The 20,752-nt window shown below is 44.0% G+C and overlaps 1 protein-coding gene across 2 annotated transcripts in view; it reads right to left on the reverse strand.

Moving 5' to 3' along the window:
- The window catches only part of SNX30 (sorting nexin family member 30), a 57,206-nt gene that overhangs the window by 18,775 nt on the left and 17,679 nt on the right, over positions 1-20,752 (reverse strand). For both annotated transcript variants that reach the window (XM_044285941.1, XM_044285949.1), the window contains exons 2-3: positions 4,455-4,643; positions 1,680-1,790 (exon numbers count right to left, since the gene is read on the reverse strand). In XM_044285941.1, the coding sequence (XP_044141876.1) occupies positions 1,680-1,790; positions 4,455-4,643 (300 nt within the window). The remainder of the gene's footprint in view (positions 1-1,679; positions 1,791-4,454; positions 4,644-20,752) is intronic.

A 20,752-nucleotide genomic window follows, 5' to 3' on the forward strand; every position in this document is an offset into this window, starting at 1 on the left:
TGGCTTAAACAGAAGAAAATACGCCTTCTGGAGTGGCCCAGTCAGAGTCCTGACCTCAACCCGATTGAGATGCTGTGGCATGACCTCAAGAAAGCGATTTCACACCAGACATCCCAAAAATATTGCTGAACTGAAACAGTTCTGTAAAGAGGAATGGTCAAGAATTACTCCTGACCGTTGTGCATGTCTGATCTGCAACTACAGGAAAAGTTTGGTTGAAGTTATTGCTGCCAAAGGAGGTTCAACCAGTTATTAAATCCAAGGGTTCACATACTTTTTCCACCTGCACTGTGAATGTTTACAATAAAAACATGGTAGCATTTAATTATTTGTGTGTTATTAGTTTAAGCAGACTGATTGTCTATTGTTGTGACTTAGATGAAGATCAGATCACATTTTATGACTGCAGAAATCCTTATCATTCCAAATTTGTGCAACTGTACGTTCATGTGAACGAGCCCTTAGACTGAGCATGCAGTACTTTCCCGTCCCCTAACAGTGTATGCCACAGCTTTCTTTTGTCTGTATGCTAAACAGCTGCAGATATATCTACATTTTTATTCATATGTAATTTATCAAGTTTGAGCACTAGGGGGCCAGACTGAGTCCTTGGAACACTGCCTTTGTAACACTCCTCTGCTCTGCACACTCTCCCCTTCCCTTGATTGACAAGTAAAGACATTAAACATGGTGAGGGCAGAAGCAGCAGATGCAATTATGCTTCTCGTATCTTTGACCCTCACCTCTGGCTCAAACTTTGCCTTTACACTGAGAAACAAATATTGAACTTGATATAGAGAGTATTATGTAGGAGTATTATTAAAGAAATAAAATTGATCCCAGAGCTGTGTCTTAGTATGATCATAATATATATATTTTTTTTCTTCACTTACTTTTTATATGTCAAGATTTGTTTCTCAATGTGAAGGCAAAGTTTGAGCCAGAGCTGAGTGTCATAGATATGAGAAGCATGACTCCATCTGCTGCTTCTGCCCTCACTGTGCTTGGTCTAGCCCTGTCAATTAAGGGGAGGGAGCGTGTTTAGAGCACAGGGGTGTTATAAAAGCAGTGCTCCAAGGACTCACTCCAGCCCACTGGTGCTTGAATGTGATCTCTTGGATATGAATAAAAATGTAGGTCTGTGCAGCTGTTTAAGGGCACTTAAACATTAGCGGCAGGGGAGTCCGGCAGGCTGTTCCGGCGGGTGAACAGCCTGTCGGATCCGTCCTGCCGCTAGTTCACGTGTGCCCCCGGACTGCCGCTCCGTCCCCATTGACTATAAAGGGGGCGGGGGCAGAGTTCCGGCGGCAGCACGGCGAGAGGCAGCCGGACTAAAAGTACGACACACAGTAATTTTAGTCCGGCTGCCTCTCGCTGTGCGCTGCCATCGAAACTCTGTCCCCATTATAGTCAATGGGGACGGAGCGGCAGTCCGGGGGCACACGTGAACTAGCAGCAGGACGGATCCAACAGGCTGTTCACCCGCCGGAAAAGCCTGCCGGACTCCTCTGCCGCTAGTGTGAAACTAGCTTAACATACAGACAAAAGAAAAGTATTGTTTTAATCAGCACAAACAACCCTACAAGGCAGAATGCTTGGTTTATTAGGGTTGATCATGCTGACAGAGGCTCTTTAAAGACTTCTGTATCTAATCCTGTCAGCAGCAGAATACTACCTACGGGAATGAAGTGAGTGGGCTGGGTTTCTTCAAGTTTATTCCGTAACCAATCAAAATCCTGGTACCTTCTTCGTATGGAATACTCAGGGAGGTCAAATTCTGATCTTGTGGTCTGTAAAAAAATAGAAATAAAATAAAAATATATAAATTGAGCAGATTTATTTTAAGTGGAATACTAGGTGGTTTCCTTTATCGCAGTGGTTATCCAGTTGAAAGAGCCTAATTACGTTTGACTGGTGTGGTCATTACCACCTTCTCTAATCTCACTGCCATCACAATAAGGGTTTATTCACACGTCCGCAACGGAATTGCAGACCCATTCATTTCTATCGGGCAGCAAGATGAGCTGCCCCGGATTCGGAATCGCGGATCCGCACTTCCGGGTCCGCCATTCCGATCCTGAAAAAAAATAAGACATGTCCTATTCTTATCCGCGATTGCGGACAAGAAAAGGCATTTTCTATGAGAATGCTGGCGATGTCCGCGTTTTGCGGATCCACGGATGCGTGGATCCGCAAAACACACACGGACGTGTGAATGGACCCTAATAAGATATGCATCTTCCTTTTTACAAATAATAGTAAATGAGAAAAAAAAAAAAAAAAAAAAAAAAACAACTTATGTCTGCATATCTCTTCTGAGAGCTTTAAAAACAAGTTAATTGGAATTCAAAAAGTTTTTTTTTTTTCAATCTTTCCAGTGACATAGTCTGTCCCTTGGCTGTAGTAAGTGATATTTTATTTGCCTCAGTTATGACATGCTCACCTCTGTGTCTGAGGCTCTGTTTGGGGCCTCCTTAGTAGAGAAAAAGACCAGATGTAATATCATCAGGGACAGGGTAGGTCGAGAAGGCCCCTGGCTGCCATCAAAACTACTCAGCACCCCATGACTGCATTATCAGGTTGCTCCCTCTGTCTAACCTCTCAGAAGCCACAGTTGGTATTAACTGCTGCATCGGAGGGGTTAAACTGCTGGGAATAGAGTTCTCTCTAATCTGAGCAGTAACAGCTGGATTAAACAGGTAGCCCCTGCAAGTGATGGGGTTAACCAATACAAGTTAGAAACCGTAAAATAAAAATATATTAAATAACCCCTACCATTTGTGGGACCCGCACCCATCAGACAATAGGGGCATATCCTAACGGTGTAACCTCATTGTCGGAGATGGCAAAACCCCTTTAAAGACTGTTACACTTAAGAATGTTTAAACATGCTTTAGATATAGGGGGAGGCAGGGACCTCATGAATATCATGATTAGTGTTGTACTTTGTTTTCTTTATTGAGAATCCCATTATACTGTTTAAATATGACTCCCTGCATCTCAGGTTTAACCATAAAACCAAGGATTATTGCAACGCAAAGTGCAGCCAGCTGTTAAATAAAGGTGTAGGATGACTCCAGTGAGATGTTTTAAAGGAGATGTGCAACTTTTGGGTGTTTTGTCAGACCTGAGGAGGAAAACATACTTACCCGTTTCCCAGCTCGTTCACAGACCTGCTCCTCTTGCGCCACATGACTTTTTGTCATGACGCAAAGGGAGCAATTCACCACTGTGGCCAGCGATCGGCTGCAGTGGTGTCAAACATGAAGTTTACGTCCACAGGGCTCAGCGTAGCAGCAGAGACCGGGGAGGGAAGGAGCTGGTAGCCAGCAATGGGAAGCAGGTAAGTATGCATCCCTTCACAGTACAGCACAGGGGTAGGGTGTTGCCAAAAGGTGCACAACCCCTTTAATGCATCTCTTTCTTGAATATCATCCCTGTTACACAAGGGGTTGTCACATGGGTAACTTACAATCAAGTGCAAATGCTTACTTCTCCTGCTGATGCTGGGCTGTGCTGGTGCATGTGAAATCCACAGGAACACCCACAGATTCTCACAGGAGATGACAGCACTAAGTATTTCTGAGTGCAGTTAAAGCAAAGCGGATACCAATAAACAAACAAGTGCAATTATATTATGTGCTGCATTAGACCTCTTTCATACAGCCGTAGTGCCCCCGTGGCAGTATTGTGGGTCACATACGGCGGTTCCGCAATACACGGGTAACCGGTTGTGTGCATTCCGCATCACGGATGCGGACCCATTCAAGTGAATCCAGAGATGCGGTGCGGAAGCACGGAATGGAACCCCACGGAGGCACTACGGAGTGCTTACGTGGGGTTCCGATCTGTGCTTCCGTTCTGCAAAAAAAAAAAAAAAAAAAAAAAATAGAACGGACAGATCACGGACCCATTCAAGTTGACGAACGTTGCACGGAACGGAACCAATACGTTCGTGTGAAAGAGGCCCAACGGTAAAATATGGGGTTATTGATTTTTAGTGCACAAAGGTGTCCATAGACTAAGGTGAAAAATGGCAGGGTCCTGAAGGGGTTAATGGAAACCTGTCAGGACATGTGAGCACCCCTGCCCTCCTACCACTAATTGACAGCCCTATTACCTTGCGTAGAGAGATAGAGGTCAGTAGTCAGCGGATAGGCGGGGTGAGCCCCCATATGAAGAATACTATGGATCCTGCTTCATCGCACTGGAGGTGCACCAAAACAAATATGAGTTGGTCCATAATACACACACATTACAGAAAAAAGGTCTGCAATCTGCGGGCCTGACATTACCGCATATTGAGCAGCAAAAATGCCAGGTTCCATTTAATAACTACAGTACAAAATTCTCAGGGAAAACAGAACTTTATTTTTCAGCACCTATGAAAAATGTAATAAACCTGAAGAGAGCAAAGTGAGGAACAATACTAATACACTTATTCCGTGGTTTACCTTGGTCATAACCCGGTAGGTTATATAGGTTTCCATAGTGCACACGTGTTTCTTTGGGTCATCAACTGTAACAAATAGGTCCCTTGTCTCGCCGTCCATGTCATCATCTAGCTGCAGCCTGTTAAGAAGGGAGGATGAAGAAGCTGGGCTTGAGGTGTCCGCAGGAGTACCATTTGGCAAACTAAGGTCCTATGGCAAGAAATAAATAAATAAATGATATGTATTAGTATGGTGTTTTAAGTGTGGTCCATCGCTATTTACATAATTTAATAACGGCTATGTATACATTAAAGCAAAAAGGTGTAACATTATAAAAATTATTATTAACACTACTAATACAGTCTAGACTTAATTCACAACACCATTCAGCCTTTCCGTTCTCCTGCTCCGTTTAGGGGCAGGAAAACGGAAAGGACGGATTCAGCGCATAACGGAGCCCTTAGGACCTCATAGACTATAATGGGGTCCGTTATGTTTCCACTCAGAAGAAGATTTTTGAAGCGCAGACAAAAGTCCTCCGTGCACAACTTTTGTCTCAGCTCCAAAATCATCTTCTGAGCGTTATAGTCTATGGGGCCCGTAGGCTCCGTTTGGCTCAGTTATGTGCCGTCTCCGTCCTTTGTTTTCCTTCCCCTAAACGGAGCAGGAGAATGGAAAGGCTGAACGGTGATGTAAACGAAGCCTTACAAAAAAAAAAATGCTGCAGTTGTGGCACCGTAAATATAATGCTATGTTCTTACACTCGGGAATAGAAACGTTAATATTTTCATCCAAAATGAATCAGTTTTCAGTATAAAGCAGTACCCTAGTAACGGGAAAAAACACCTTATTTTTCTGACTGTGCACACTATGCGGCAATTACTGGAGAGCACAGACTTGCTGAACTTATTGGCACATTTATTTATAGATGTGCTGCACTCACGTGGGTGACATATTGTTTAGTTCCCAGCAGCTTTTATGTTTGCATATAGGAGAGAAAGCATATGGTAAACATATACAGCAGGGAAAGCAGCCATTTATCATAACCCTTAGGGTACATTCACACGACCGTATAATTTTAATCGGCATCCGTTTCGCATTTTGCGGAATAGATGCGGATCCATTCATTTCTATGGGTGATTCAGTATGTTGTCCGCATCCGTGTTTCCGCATTTCTAGTCCGCAAAAATATGAAGCTTGTCCTACTATTGTCCGCACAGATCGGTCCGCAGCCCCATTCAAGTCAATGGATCCGCAAATTGCAGATGACATACGGAATGGTTTCCGTATGTCATCTGTTTTTTGCGGATCCGTTTCCGTATTTTTGAAGGCCTTAAAAATGCTTTTTTTTTCCCTTCAATTTTTTGCAGACCGTAAAAAAACGGAAGACATACGGAAGTCATTTGTCCACAAAATGCGGACACACGGTTCCGTTATTTGCAGACCGCAAAACGGAAAAGGAATACACACGGTCGTGTGAATGTACCCTTACAAATAATAAAAAGCATACACAAGAGCATGGCGCTGTTACTGCCTGTCGGCTAAAAGGCAAAAGTAAGCATGCACCGAAACCTAAATCTTAGGGCTCTTGCACACGAATGTTGTGTATCTGTCCATGCGGCGGCCGGGATGGATCAAGACTCATTCAACTTGAATGGGTCTGTGATCCATCCACAACGTTAAAATAAAATAAAAATAAAAAAGAACAAGTTCTATTTTTTTGCAATGCGGGGGGCACGAACAGAAACACCACTGAAGCAATCAGTAGTGCTTCCATGGGGTTCCGATCTGTGCTTTTGCGGACCCAAGTGAATTCACTTTAGAAAAAAGACAACTGAGGGGAGATCTAATAACTATTTTACAGCATAAATCTATCGGGGGTCAGTACAGAGATCTCTCCGATCCTCTATTTATCCCAGGACTGTGACTGTGACGAGGGGACATCCACTGCGTCTGGAGGAAAGAAGGTTTGTACACAAACATAGAAGAGGATTCTTTACGGTAAGAGCAGTGAGAATATGGAACTCTCTGCCTGAGGAGGTGGTGATGGTAAGTACAATAAAGGAATTCAAGAGGGGCCTGGATGTATTTCTGGAGTGTAATATTACAGGCTATAGCTACTAGAGAGGGGTCGTTGATCCAGGGAGTTATTCCGATTGCCTGATTGGAGTCGGGAAGGAATTTTTTTTATTTTATTTTGGGGGGGGAATTGGCTTCTACCTCATGAGTTTTTTTTGCCTTCCTCTGGATAAACTTGCAGGATAACAGGCTGAACTGGATGGTCAAATGTCTTTTTTTGCCCTTATAAACTATGTTACAAAAGTCAGTTTTTGACAAGGTTTTCAATTTTTTCGCTCACCTATTTTTCCGTTGAAATATGAGGGCTTTTTTTTGGCACCATTAAAACACAAACAGTAAAAATTGTAAAAGAATGATGGGGTTACTGAGTGCCTGCTGCTTTACACAACAGACACTCTGTTGCATATTCCGTGATTGGCGACGATGACGATCATGGACTTTAAACCCCCAATAATGCCTTGGTCAGTTGTGACCCCGACATCTGATCAGTCAATTACTGGGAGGCTGTGCTCAAAGTGACTGAATGACTCCCCCACGACAAGATCGCGGGAGCTGTTGGCTTCTGCTATAGACTGCCATCACACAATTGTATATTCAAGTCCCCTAGGGAGACAAAAAATAATAATTTTGGAAAAGAAAAAAAAAAAAAAAAAAGTTTCAAAAATATTAAAATATAAAAGTATTTATCCTGCACAGTGAACAGCAGAACAGAAAAAGAAAAAAAAAATCAAAATGGGCAATTTGCTGTCATACACACCCCATAAAAAAACCTTCAGATTGCCACGCAAAACATGAGCCTTCAGACCGCTCTGTAGATATATAGCTCGCTGATTATCTTACTGTTTTGCATCCGGTTATTTACAGGTTATCAAAAATCCATAAGTCACTAATTGACCCTCCGGGGCGACCTATTGTTTCAGGAACGGATTCTATCTTCTATATATATATATATATATAAAAGACACTTTAGAATTTTTGCGTAAATTGGAACAAGTTGATTTATGAAATGTCACACATATCTTTCCCCCTGAAGAAGCTAACGCGAAACGTGCGTTGGGGTTATCCAGTTCACCACTCGGGTATTTAATGTCATAGCGTTATTGTGGATGTCTTATCAATCCGATTCTTGTACTTTGTATCTTGGCGTTTTGCACTTTATATATTTTTGTACTGTTTTTAGATCTCCATCCGGTTTCATTATCTGTGACTTTGCCTGCTATTCTGGTTATCCGGTCTTTGTTATTTATTTATTGGTGTTTATTTATGAAATGTTGGGTCTATCGTTTTGGTGTCCCTTGATGTTACTTCTTTGTACACAACTATTGATCACAACAAGGGTATGTTGGCTGTATTACGGATGTTGTAAATGTCGTCCCTTTCATCACAGGCTTGTGATTTTGCAATGTCTCTTTGGAATATCATTCTGAGACATAATTACTTTTTGTTTCAGGACACCTATTATATACAACAAGGGGGTGTGGCCATGGCGTCCAACGTGGCCCCGACATATGCTAATATTTGTATGCGTCGGTTTGAGGAGGATGTGATCTATGTATCCCACCACTTCGATCCCGGTCATTGCGGCTGGGTGCCTGCTGCATTATACGCATCAGGGGTCACGCAGCAGCCCACTCCCATTCGAGAAGAAGCTTGGCTGTCATAAGCCTGATGAGCTCCTGCTTTTCCATGGAGTGGAGACTTATGCAAAGACAGATTATACCACCGTTAAAAAAAGACCAGAACAAAAAAATAAAAATAAAACTGTAGCATAGCCCAAGTCCCCCTATAGCCATATAAACAGCCATAAAAACGACTATTGGTGGTCACTAGGGGTTTAATGTAGCTGGCTCTTGGTAACATCTGCTCCAAATACACCAATTTCCCGCTGGGCTTTATCCCCTAGGCAGCTTCAGCCAATTAGAAGAGGCAGAGCTTCAGGGCGAGGGACAGGCACTGCAATCACAAGCCAAAGCTCTGTCCTAATGGGGGTAAGCTAATAAGCAGCAAGCACTGCGGAAAATAGACAGCAGGTAAAAACACTATAAAAACCTCTAGACACTGATTTACATATCATTTGTAGCTAATAAAAATTGGACAGGTGATTTGAATAGACATTGTACTGTAACGTTTATAGACTGAGGATTACATTTTAAGATTAGAAACCTGTACATAAAGCAATGTACCTGCAAAATTACTCAACATAATACATAGTGCAATATGTAAGGCAGTGCATGTGTGGTCAATGCTGTGTTACTAACTTACACAACACTTTATATCACGAGGGGCAGACATGGAAGCTTCCAGTCAGCAAAAAAGTGAACATGTGTCCGGGAGACTTATTATGCTAAAGTGAAGCTAGATAACAGAGGAAGTTAAAAAGATACGGAAAGAATAACAATTGGGGCAGAAAAGTGCAACATATGCTTATCATGACGGAAGGATGTTACCACTAGAGATGAGCACATTTTTCCAAAATTCAATTCGCCAAATTCTTTGAAAAAATTTGGTTCGATCAGAATAAAAAAAAACTGCCATTTGCTGGCTGCAGAGAGCCTTTATAGTGGTGTAGAACCCTGTGCCTTGCAGTTACACGCATAGGGAGTCTGCTGTGCTAGTGAAACAATACTGTGAGTCCGTATGACATGCAGATGACAGGCGTCGCTCTTCATGTGTGGAGCATCTGCACTGAAATCCGCAGGTGCGCGCAGGCAAATCTGTGCGCTCAATCTACATCAATTAGTGCAGATTTGCATGCGGATTTTACTAAGTGAATGAAGAAAATCCGGTCAGGAAAAAAATAAAAATAAATTGACATGCTGCGGATTTTAAAATCCGCCCCGCAGGTCAAAATCCGCACAGAAAAAAAATCTGCATCGTGTGCACTGAGAATTTAAAATTCTCATAGAATACAATGTACATGACCTACAGTGCAGATTTTCCGCACGCAAATCCACACGCAATCCTGATCGTGTGCATTTAGCCTTAGGCTACTTTCACACTCGCGTTTTGGCTTTCCGTTTGGGAGATCCGTTCAGGGCTCTCACAAGCAGACCAAAACAGATCAGTTTGCATTCTAATGCATTCTGAATGGAAAAGGATCCGCTCAGAATGCATCAGTTCAGTCACCATTCCGCTTTGGAGACGGACACCAAAACGCTGCTTGCCAAACGGGTCCGTCCCCATTGACTTACATTGTGTGCCAGGACGGATCCGTTTACATTGACAATAGAAAACGAATGCGTCCTCCACTGTCTTTCAATGGTGTTCAAGACAGATCCGTCTTGGCTATGTTAAAGATAATACAAACGGATCCGTTCTGAACGGATGCAGACAGCTGGATTATCTAAACGGATCCGTCCATGACGGATCCGCACAAAACCCAAGTGTGAAAGTAGCCTTAGAATCACTGCACATTTCACTTATTTCGGCAGTCATGGGGTCAAAACTGACCAAATAACTCTAGTATGAACTTAGCCTTACTGGTCGATAGAAGAAGCGCACTCCTTTTACACCCTTGTCAGCTGATTCCACATAGATGTCTACAGAACCTGCTCTATTAAACGCTGATACAAGTAGAGCCCCCCTGACAGAGTGGAGAGGGTGTCAGCAATAAGTTTGTGTTGACGTCACCGATTATTTTGCCCTTCCTCTGATCCGTCAGAACAATAACCCCCCAAAAACGGATCCTGCCTGTTGAGTATCAGCCTTCACTCGGTCAGCATTTTGTCAGTTATCCATCAGTAATGCTAATGCAAAAAACAAAAACAAAAAACCACAGGGGTGGATCCAAAATAGAGATGACATAGTCAACCATTCAAGAACCACTGGGTTACTGGTCAAGACACGACCGCTAGATGACACTGGGAGCTCAGGCCTCTCACTGCGACTCCTGCTGCCATGCGGCACGCCCCCTTAGGCCCCAGGCACACGGCCGTTCACGGCAGTGTGCGGGCCGTGGAACCGCGGCCTGGATCCCTCCTGAGAGCAGGAGCGCACGGCATCACTGGTTGCTATGACGCGGTGCGCTCCCTGCTGCCGGCACAGTACAGTAATACACTGGTATAGATCATACCAGTGTATTACTGTATTGCGGCGGCAGCAGGGAGCGCACGGCGTCATAGCAACCAGTGACGCCGTGCGCTCCTGCTCTCAGGAGGGATCCAGGCCGCGGTTCCACGGCCCGCACACAACGGCCGTGTGCATGGGGCCTTACTCTGCTGCGGCCTGTGCGAGAAACATTTAGGCCTCTGTCACTCCTCTGTGCAGGGCCTGGCACTTCTCTGCCCGACATACTGTTAGATCAGATAAATAAAAAGGAAATTAAGACACCCAAATAAGGGCTGTAATTTTCGCACTTCATCACACAACGGCAAATACTTTCCCACTAATATATGCAAAATAGGGCTTTAGAACATATAACTGCACCGCTGAACGGCAAATAAACATTTTGTGCCACTAATACATGACAAAAAGGGCTGTAATTTTCTCACTTCACCACACTTAACCAATCATTAGTAACAGGAGTCGTCCCGGAAGATTGGAAATTGGCAAATGTCGTGCCCATTCACAAGAAAGGTAGTAGGGAGGAATCGAGCAACTATAGGCCAGTAAGCCTGACATCAATAGTAGGCAAATTAATGGAAACCCTATTAGGCTACTTTCACACTAACGTTCGATCGGATCCGTTCTGAACGGATCCGATCATAATAATGCAGACGGAGGCTCCGTTCAGAACGGATCCGTCTGCATTATTTTGGCATATAAAAGCTAAGTGTGAAAATAGCCTCGGACAGATCCGTCCAGACTTTCAATGTAAAGTCAATGGGGGACGGATCCGCTTGAAGATTGAGCCATATTGTGGCATCTTCAAACGGATCCGTCCCCATTGACTTACATTGTAAGTCTAGACGGATCCGCACGGCCAGGCGGACACCCGAACGCTGCAAGCAGCGTTCAGCTGTCCGCCTGTCCGTGCGGAGGCGAGCGGAGGCTGAACGCCGCCAGACTGATGCAGTCTGAGCGGATCCGCATCCATTCAGACTGCATCAGGGCTGGACGGAAGCGTTCGGGTCCGCTCGTGAGCCCCTTCAAACGGAGCTCACGAGCGGACCGACGAACGCTAGTGTGAAAGTAGCCTTAAAAGGATAGGATTGTGGAACATCTAAAATCCCATGGATTGCAAGATGAAAAACAACATGGGTTTACTTCAGAGAGATCATGTCAAACAAATCTTCTAGATTTTTTTGACTGGGTGACTAAAATAATAGACATCGCTTATCTAGACTTTAGTAAGGCTTTTGACACTGTCCCACACAGAAGACTTATCAATAAACTGCAGTCATTGAGCATGGACTCCCATATTGTTGAGTGGATTAGGCAGTGGCTGAGTGACAGACAGAGGGTTGTAGTCAATGGAGAACATTCAAAACAAGGTCATGTTACCAGTGGGGTTCCACAGGGATCTGTACTGGGACCAATTTTGTTTAATATCTTCATAAGTGATATTGCAAAAGGCCTCGATGGTAAGGTTTGTCTTTTTGCTGATGACACAAAGATATGTAACAGGGTTGATGTTCCTGGAGGAAAACGCCAAATGGAAAAGGATTTAGGAAAACTAGAAGAATGGTCAGAACTCTGGCAACTGAAATTTAATGAGGATAAGTGCAAGATAATGCACCTGGGGCGTAAAAACCGAAGGGCAGAATATAGAATATTTGACACAGTCCTGACCTCAGTATCTGAGGAAAGGGATTTAGGAGTAATTATTTCAGAAGACTTAAAGGTAGGCAGACAATGTCATAGAGCAGCAGGAAATGCTAGCAGAATGCTTGGATGTATAGGGAGAGGTATAAGCAGTAGAAAGAGGGAGGTGCTCATGCCGCTCTACAGAGCACTAGTGAGACCTCACTTGGAGTATTGTGCGCAGTACTGGAGACCATATCTCCAGAAGGATATTGATACTCTAGAGAGAGTTCAGAGAAGAGCTACTAAACTAGTACATGGATTGCAGGATAAAACTTACCAGGAAAGGTTAAAAGGACCTTAAGGCCTCTTTCACACTACAGTATGTTGAATTCAGTGTTTTGCGTTCCGTTTTTCACGGATCCGTTGTTCCGTTTTTTGCTTCAGTTGTGATTCCGTTTCCGTTCCGTTGTTCCGTATGGCATATACAGTATACAGTAATTACATAGAAAAAATTGGGCTGGGCATAACATTTTCAATAGATGGTTCCGCAAAAAACGGAACGGATACGGAAGACATACGGATGCATTTCCGTATGTGTTCCGTTTTTTTTGCGGACCCGTTGACTTGAATGGAGCCACGGACCGTGATTTGCGGCCAAATATAGGACATGTTCCATCTTTTCAACGGAACGGAAAAACGGAAATACGGAAACGGAATGCATACGGAACACATTCCGTTTTTTTGCGGAACCATTGAAATGAATGGTTCCGTATACGGACCGTATACGAAACGCAAAAAACGGACCGCAAAACGGAAAAAAAAAAACGGTAGTGTGAAAGAGGCCTAACATGTATAGCTTGGAAGAAAGACGAGACAGAGGGGATATGATAGAAACTTTTAAATACATAAAGGGAATCAACTCGGTAAAAGAGGAGAGAATATTTAAAAGAAGAAAAACTACCACAAGAGGACACAGTTTTAAATTAGAGGGGCAGAGGTTTAAAAGTAATATCAGGAAGTATTACTTTACTGAGAGAGTAGTGGATGCATGGAATAGCCTTCCTGCAGAAGTGGTAGCTGCAAATACAGTGGAGGAGTTTAAGCATGCATGGGATAGGCATAAGGCTATCCTTCATATAAGATAGAGCCAGGGACTATTCATAGGATTCAGATATATTGGGCAGACTAGATGGGCCAAATGGTTCTTATCTGCCGACACATTCTATGTTTCTATGACGGCTAATAAGCCCTTTTTTTCCCCATTAAATACAAGCCAAAAAATGCTTTAGAACATATAACTGCACCGCACATAAGATGTAGAAATATTTCCTTGTAATACTGTTCTGTTTCAATACTGTAGAATAATTCCTCCCTATCCTTTCCCTGAACTTCTATACAGCAAAATAAAAGTTATAAAGTCTTTTCTACCACTGTCCCTAGCGCCTGCTGACGTCTCTCCCTGCACTAAGTACACTGGAAAATGGCTGAATCCAAGATGGTTGAGGTTATTTATAGAGCTGTGACATCACAGGGCTGGCTGCTGATTGGCTGCATGCATGGCATTGTGGGTGATCACTCGTTCCCAGAGTTCTTTGCTCCATGTCCTCACACATGTAGCAGCCATTTTAGGAAAAAATGTGATTCGTTACCACGAAGCGAGAGGAAATTTGGATTCGGTGCGAATAGAATTTTTCCTAAAATTCGGATCGAATTCCACTTTGTCAACTTCGAGGAGTTCACATGACCGTTTAATTTATTCTTATTCTGATCCATCTAAAGAAGAGGGGGGAAAAAAATGATCTTGTGCATCAATTATGCACATTTGTCATCCTTTTTAGCCATTTCAATTTGAAATCAATTTTTTTTTTAGACTGAAAAAAAAAAAAAAAAATCTTGCATGCAGTACTTTTCTGTATATAAAAAAAAAAAACAAACAGAGGGAAATTGCTCAAATAGATGCCAAATGTGCATAACCGATGCGCATGATTTTTATTTAATTTTTTCAGGATCCCGTTTTGTTTCTTTTTCTGATGGATCAGAAGAACGGAAAATGAAACGGTGATATGAACTTCCCATTATCAAGTAGGTACTGTATAAAGTTAAATGAGGGAGACACAGCTTGGGCTTCACAAGACAGACCAAGTTCGTACCTGTGCCTTACTATCTGTGGTGGAAGTCCATGCCTAAAATCTCTCTTACTTCTAGAAATGACTGAACATCGGGGCGAATGCCCTACGGGCCGCTCTGTTCATTGGGGGGCCCTGACAAGTAGAGCAGAGAGAAGGATGAGGCAGCTCTTTAGCTCAGTGCTGTGAAGTAACTTGTCCCGCTATGTGATTAGGACAGGTTTTGAGTGTACTAATAAGGCGGTAGCTATTTTATTTCCCCTGATGATTGCTTCCTAGACAAAATGAGCCATTATAACTGATGAAAGGTATTTGGAAATACATTTATAATAAAGTAATATTGAAGTATTTTCTTAATTCCCAGGTAACCCCTTTAATCACAGCATTAGCCTCAGATGTCTGCTGTGTAAAATAGTAGAAAATCTGTAGCTATGGTGCCCCTCGAGAGGGAGCCATATTTAAAAGACCAACTTCTGCCATACATGTATGGCTGTGGTCGGAAAGGGGTTAAATACAATTGCAAATTATTTAGTCACAACTAGCATATTTTTATGTTGACTTTGCCAAGTTCTTTTTGGTGCACAGACTGCCAGGGAAGGCATTTAATTTATGACCAGGCCTGTATCTGGTCATAAATTAAATACCTGTTCCCAGGGCACAGTACTCACCAGGACTGCTACAAGGGGACATCCACTGCGTCTGGAGGAAAGAAGGTTTGTACACAAACATAGAAGAGGATTCTTTACGGTAAGAGCAGTGAGACTATGGAACTCTCTGCCTGAGGAGGTGGTGATGGGGAGTACACTAAAGGAATTCAAGAGGGGCCTGGATGTATTTCTGGAGTGTAATAATATTACAGGCTATAGCTACTAGAGAGGGGTCGTTGATCCAGGGAGTTATTCTGATTGCCTGATTGGAGTCGGGAAGGAATTTTTTATTCCCCTAAAGTGGGGAAAATTGGCTTCTACCTCACAGGGTTCTTTGCCTTCCCCTGGATCAACTTGCAGGATAACAGGCCGAACTGGATGGACAAATGTCTTTTTACAGCCTTACAAACTATGGTAGTTTATGAATAAAGGTGATGACAGCAGATAGGCTTTTGTCCTGTAAGAACTTGAACAGCAGTGGTCATGTGTGGCTCTTCTTCCTGAACCTGCATTTTCAGCATGTTGCTGTGGATTAGGACTGCCACACTAGTGTGATCAGCTTACTGGCAGAGTTATATTAAACAGTTGAGAAATTCAGCAACTCTCACTAAAAAATGTGCTACTCAAAAAAACAGCTATTAGACACAGGGTCTATGTCATTCTCACATTCCACAGAAGAGACACAAACTGTCACAATAAGCACTTCTGAAACTTAACACAGAGACGCCAAATGCATTGTCAGCACCCTTGTCCTAGACTACCACTGCAGAACACTCGCCTAGGCATATGCCTATAGACCGTATGCAGTATACTATGGATTTATTTATCCTTTCTGGGAGTATAATGCTTTACATTCCAGCAGAAAAGCAAATCAGGTATGCTGACATCCAATCAAATGTATGCTGTTGCACCGCCTTGACCCCAATCTATGAGCGACAGCCAGGTAGACCCTATACACATTAGATAGTCAACCCATCCAAGAGAAATCGGTGGGTTCAGCCAATTTAGCTAATGTGGGTAAGCAGCTTTAAAGGACCCTTTACACAGGCTGACAACTGGAGCAATAATCGCAAGGAGCGTGCGTTCCTAGGAAAGCTTGTTCCTGATCATTGCCCTGTGTAAAGGTGTCGCTGATCACATGCTTGTTCATCGGGTAAAGGCATCGCAGGTGCAGAAACCTTACCCTAAGTTCACACCTGAGCGTTTTACAGCGCGTTCAAACGCGCTGTAAAACGCTCAACACATGAAACGCTCAACGCTCAACACATGCTTCCCTATGGGAATGGTTCTCACCTGGGCGTTTTACAGCGCGTACGATCGCGCTGTAAAACGCCCAACGCATAATCAAGTACTTGAGCTTCTTTGGGGCGTTTTGACGCGAGTTTGTGGCCATAGGACACTGCAGTCAATCACACAAACGCGCGTCAAACGCGAGTTTACTATTACAAAAAACGCGCATAAAAACGCGCGTTTGAGAAACGCTCAGGTGTGAAAGCAGGGTAAGGGCTGTTTCACACGAGCGGATGCCGTGCGTGACATCCACTCCGTGAATGACAGCCAAGACCCGATGCAGACTGCAGAGGCACGGAGCAGTAACATGACTGATAATGCTCCGTGCCTCTCTGTGACCTCTTTACTACGAAATCACAATGACAACTTTATCTCGCTGTGATTTCGTAGTAAAGAGGCCACAGAGAGGCACTGAGCATTATCAGTCATGTTACTGCGCCGTGCCTCTGCAGTCTGCATCGGGTCTTGGCTGTCAGTCACGGAGCAGATGCCACGCACGGCATCCGCTCGTGTGAAACAGCCCTTAAAGCAACATTTCTGGACAGGCGATCGTGCTGTGTAAATAATGATTCTCTATGGGGAAGAGCAATCATTTACCCCCCTACAGCAGAAGTGATTGCTGCATGTAAATGCAACTTTCACCTTCTATGACGAGCAGGCAATAATCAGGAATGCTGAATGCGGGCGAGTGCTGCTTGGATGAATTAATTGCTAGACATTGATGTGAAATTGGTAGCTAGAGAACTTACATAAATGGTCACATTCTCGGATTTCAGAGCCGTTTCCAAGCTACTTTTTCCTCTTTAGGCCTCATGCACACGGCCGCTGTTTTGGTCCGCATCCGAGCCGCCCATTCACTTCACTCCGTGTGCTGTCCGAATCCGTTGCTCTGTTCCGTGGCCCCGCTAAGAATAGGCATTTATATTGAAGGCTGTCCGTGCCGTTCCGCAAATTGCTATCTATGTTTTGCGGCTCCGTGATTTGCGGATCGCAAGACACATCACGGTCATGTGCATGAGGCCGTAGAGTAACATGAAAATCTCTTACCAATAAAATCGCTGCAAAATCACTACTTAACAAGGGGTTGTCTCACTTCAGCAAGTTGCTTTTATAATGTAGAGAAAGTTAAAGAGAGTCTGTCACCAACCTGACTGGTTTTAAACCAATCACATAGTTCTGTGTCATGTCTTTGTGTCCCACTGATGTTCTTTGTTTTGTTTTTCAGATCATCCAAATCGCCCAAAAAGTTGTTTTTACGATATGCTAATGAGCCGTCGCAAGTGCCCAGGGGCAGAGAGTTTGCTGAAAATGCCCAAGTTCCCCCGCCTCACTCGCGCCTAACTCCGCCCCTCAGTAAACTCCGGCCAGCCCTGTGGCTCTGCGCCATCATATATCCCTATAGGCCATTCGCGCATCACTGACAGGCCCGGGCATGCGCAGTGTTCTGCCCAGAGTGGGAAGAGGCACAGTGATATGCAGTGCGCATGCGCCAGTTACTGGGCGATGCACGAACAGCCTATAGGGAAATATGGTGTCACAGAGCCACAGGGCTGGCCTGAGCTTACTGAGGGGCGGAGTTAGGCGCGAGTGAGGCGGGGGAACTTGGGCACTTTCAGCAAACTCTCCGTCCCTGGGCACTTGCGACAGCTCATTAGCATATCATTAAAACGATGATCTAAAAAACAAAACAAAGGTAACATCTGTGTCATGTCTTTGTGTTCCACTGAACTATGTGATTGGTTTAAAACCGGTCAGGTTGGTGACAGACTCCCTTTAATACAATACACATTATACACTGCTCGTTTTCATGATTACGACCACCTGCAATCCATTAGTAGTGGTCATGCTTGCACACTATAGGAAAAAGCTAATTCAAACAAAATAAATTAAGTCCAGCTCACTCACCAGCATCCGTGCACGGAACAAGTCAAGGTCGGCTCTTCTCACGTGTGAAGTTATGAGTAAGAGCTGGGAGGCTTGAAACATGTAAACCTGACCGGAGGTGGTGGGAGGCGATATCCACTGTTTGTTTTCTACGATTATGAACGCAAAATAAAGACAAGCTATGAAATGTTATCTGGTGCTGGGACTTTTCATTTTTTCACATCTAGGAAAAAACACTGGCCTCTCTGGAGGCTGGGACTGTGGAAGTGCACATACGCTAGTGCTTTTTCCTATATTGTGCAAGCACGGCCACCACTGATGGATTGCGGGGTAGTAGTAACCATGGAAACAAGCAGAATATGTGATGGAAAAATGAATCCAGGCAGCAAAGGAGGCAATATGGATAATAATACATAAGTAAGTGCCTTGTAGTAACTTTCTTTGTATAATAAATGTTATTTGCTGAAGTAAGAGAACCCCTTTAATCTCTAGCGATTAAATCGTTCAAGCTACTCAATGCCTTCCATGTGGACAGCGATTTCACAGCCATATTTGTGTAGTGTGACAAACAGTCAAGGTTTTAGCCTTAGGCCTCATGCACACGACCGTATTTTGTTTCCGTGTCCCATCCGTTTTTTTGGGGGATAGGATGCGGACCCATTCATTTCAATGGGTCCGCAAAAAACGCGGACAGCACACCATGTGCTGTCCGCATCAGTATGTCCGTTCTGTTGCTCCGCAAAAAAAATATAGTGCATGTCCTATTTTTTTCTAGTTTGCAGACAAGGATAGGCATTAGTACAACGGATCCGCAAAAAAAAAAAAAAAAAAAAAAACACGGATGCCATACGGAACGTCATCCGTTTTTTTTTGCGGACTGCAAAACACATACGGTCGTGTGCATGTAGCCTTCGTCTCGGGTAGCTGCAAACAATGTGGCTTAGCACTACATATCTGAATACAGTTCTGTGGGAATCTAAATACGGCTCTGTAGAAGGACCCACAGCAGATGCTGTAGCATTACAGAGCCCAATACATGGACATATTAGGAAGTGACCTGAATCTCCTGGGCCACAGTTCAAAATCTGTAAGTCTGTGTTCTCATGATGATGCAGTTTTCTGCCACATGTGATCACAAAGCATTATTGGTACTGCTTGTGTGCAGACAGTTGTTAGGCCATGTCAGACACCAGGAATGAAACATTGATGGCTTATTCTCAGGACAGGTCGTCAATAACAGTTCCGAGGACGTTCATCTGCCTAGAATACAGACCATGCCAACCTTTGTCCAGCTGTCTATACACGTGTGCAGTTCTGAGAGCATCCAGATATAAAGAACCTCTTTCCGTTAAATAAACACAATGGGGGAGGGGGGCTCTGGACCTTCTGGCCAGAACATAGAGATGCCAAGTATCAGAGGTCTCTGCATTTGGCAGCCCACCAATGTACAAGTCCTATAAACAAAGGCACTCCACTCCAATTAGATACAAATCAGTAACTTCATTAAATTATACAATATAATTAACAACAAGCAAAACTTGATAGGGAAAACAACTGTACAGAAAGGGGCAACAGCTCTAGGATCAGTACATAAAGTGCTAATACAGTACATAAATGAATCCACAGTGGAGCAAGTAACGATGAACTGGTTCAGTACATCGTGTGAACATACCTGTAAAGCTCCCACTGGCCACCAATAATGATAACACTGAGGTGGGTGGCCTGTGGCAACTGCACCATAATGAATATAATCAACCCCCTAATACAAATGTACACGGCGAGTGCCAGCTGTACCATACAGACAGCATCTGGCCTCAATTATAGGGGAACGGCAGTCCCGCCGAAACCCATCAATTAACCCCTCAGGTTTAATTATATTCATTGGTGGTGCAGTGGCCTCAAGCCCCTCCACCCTCCTCAGTATTATACTCATTGGTGGTGCAGTGGCCACAGTGCCACCCTCTTCATTGTTATATTTGTTGGTGGTGCAGTGGCCACAGGGCCCCCCCTCCTCAGTATTTGCAGGCGAGTAGCATCGTCGTCCAGGAGCAGGAGAGGTAAGTGTTTTTTTTTATTTTATTTGCTCTGTGGCAGTGGGGGCATCTGAAATGGCACTGGAGGCATAATAATGGGGGCTCATAATTGGCATGGGGGGGCTAATCTGAGGTCTTAATGGGGTCTTATTAACATTAGGGGTCTGATCTGAGGTCTGGTTAAGGGGCTTATTAACATTGGGGGTCTGATTGCTGGCCTTATCTGAGATCTAATAAAAAATATATGTTTTTCTTATTGAACTTCTGTAAAACCTAGGTGCGTCTTATAGGGCGAAACATTGTGAACTAAGTATCATGACCTATACAGCGGCGCCCAGGGATCTCACTGCACTTACTATTATCCCAGGGCGTTGCTCCATTCTCCCGTTATGTCCTCCGGTATGTTCGGGGACTTGATTATAGTAGGCGGAGTCTGCCTTTGTTCTGCTGGGCGTCTCCTTGTCCTAGGCTGCAGCGCTGGCCAATCGCAGCGCAGAGCTCACAGCCTGGGAGAAAAAACCTCCCAGACTGTGAGCTCTGCGCTGCGATTGGCCAGCGCTACAGCCTATGAGAAG

Source organism: Bufo gargarizans, chromosome 1 (assembly GCF_014858855.1).
Source record: "Bufo gargarizans isolate SCDJY-AF-19 chromosome 1, ASM1485885v1, whole genome shotgun sequence".
NCBI lineage: Eukaryota > Metazoa > Chordata > Amphibia > Anura > Bufonidae > Bufo > Bufo gargarizans.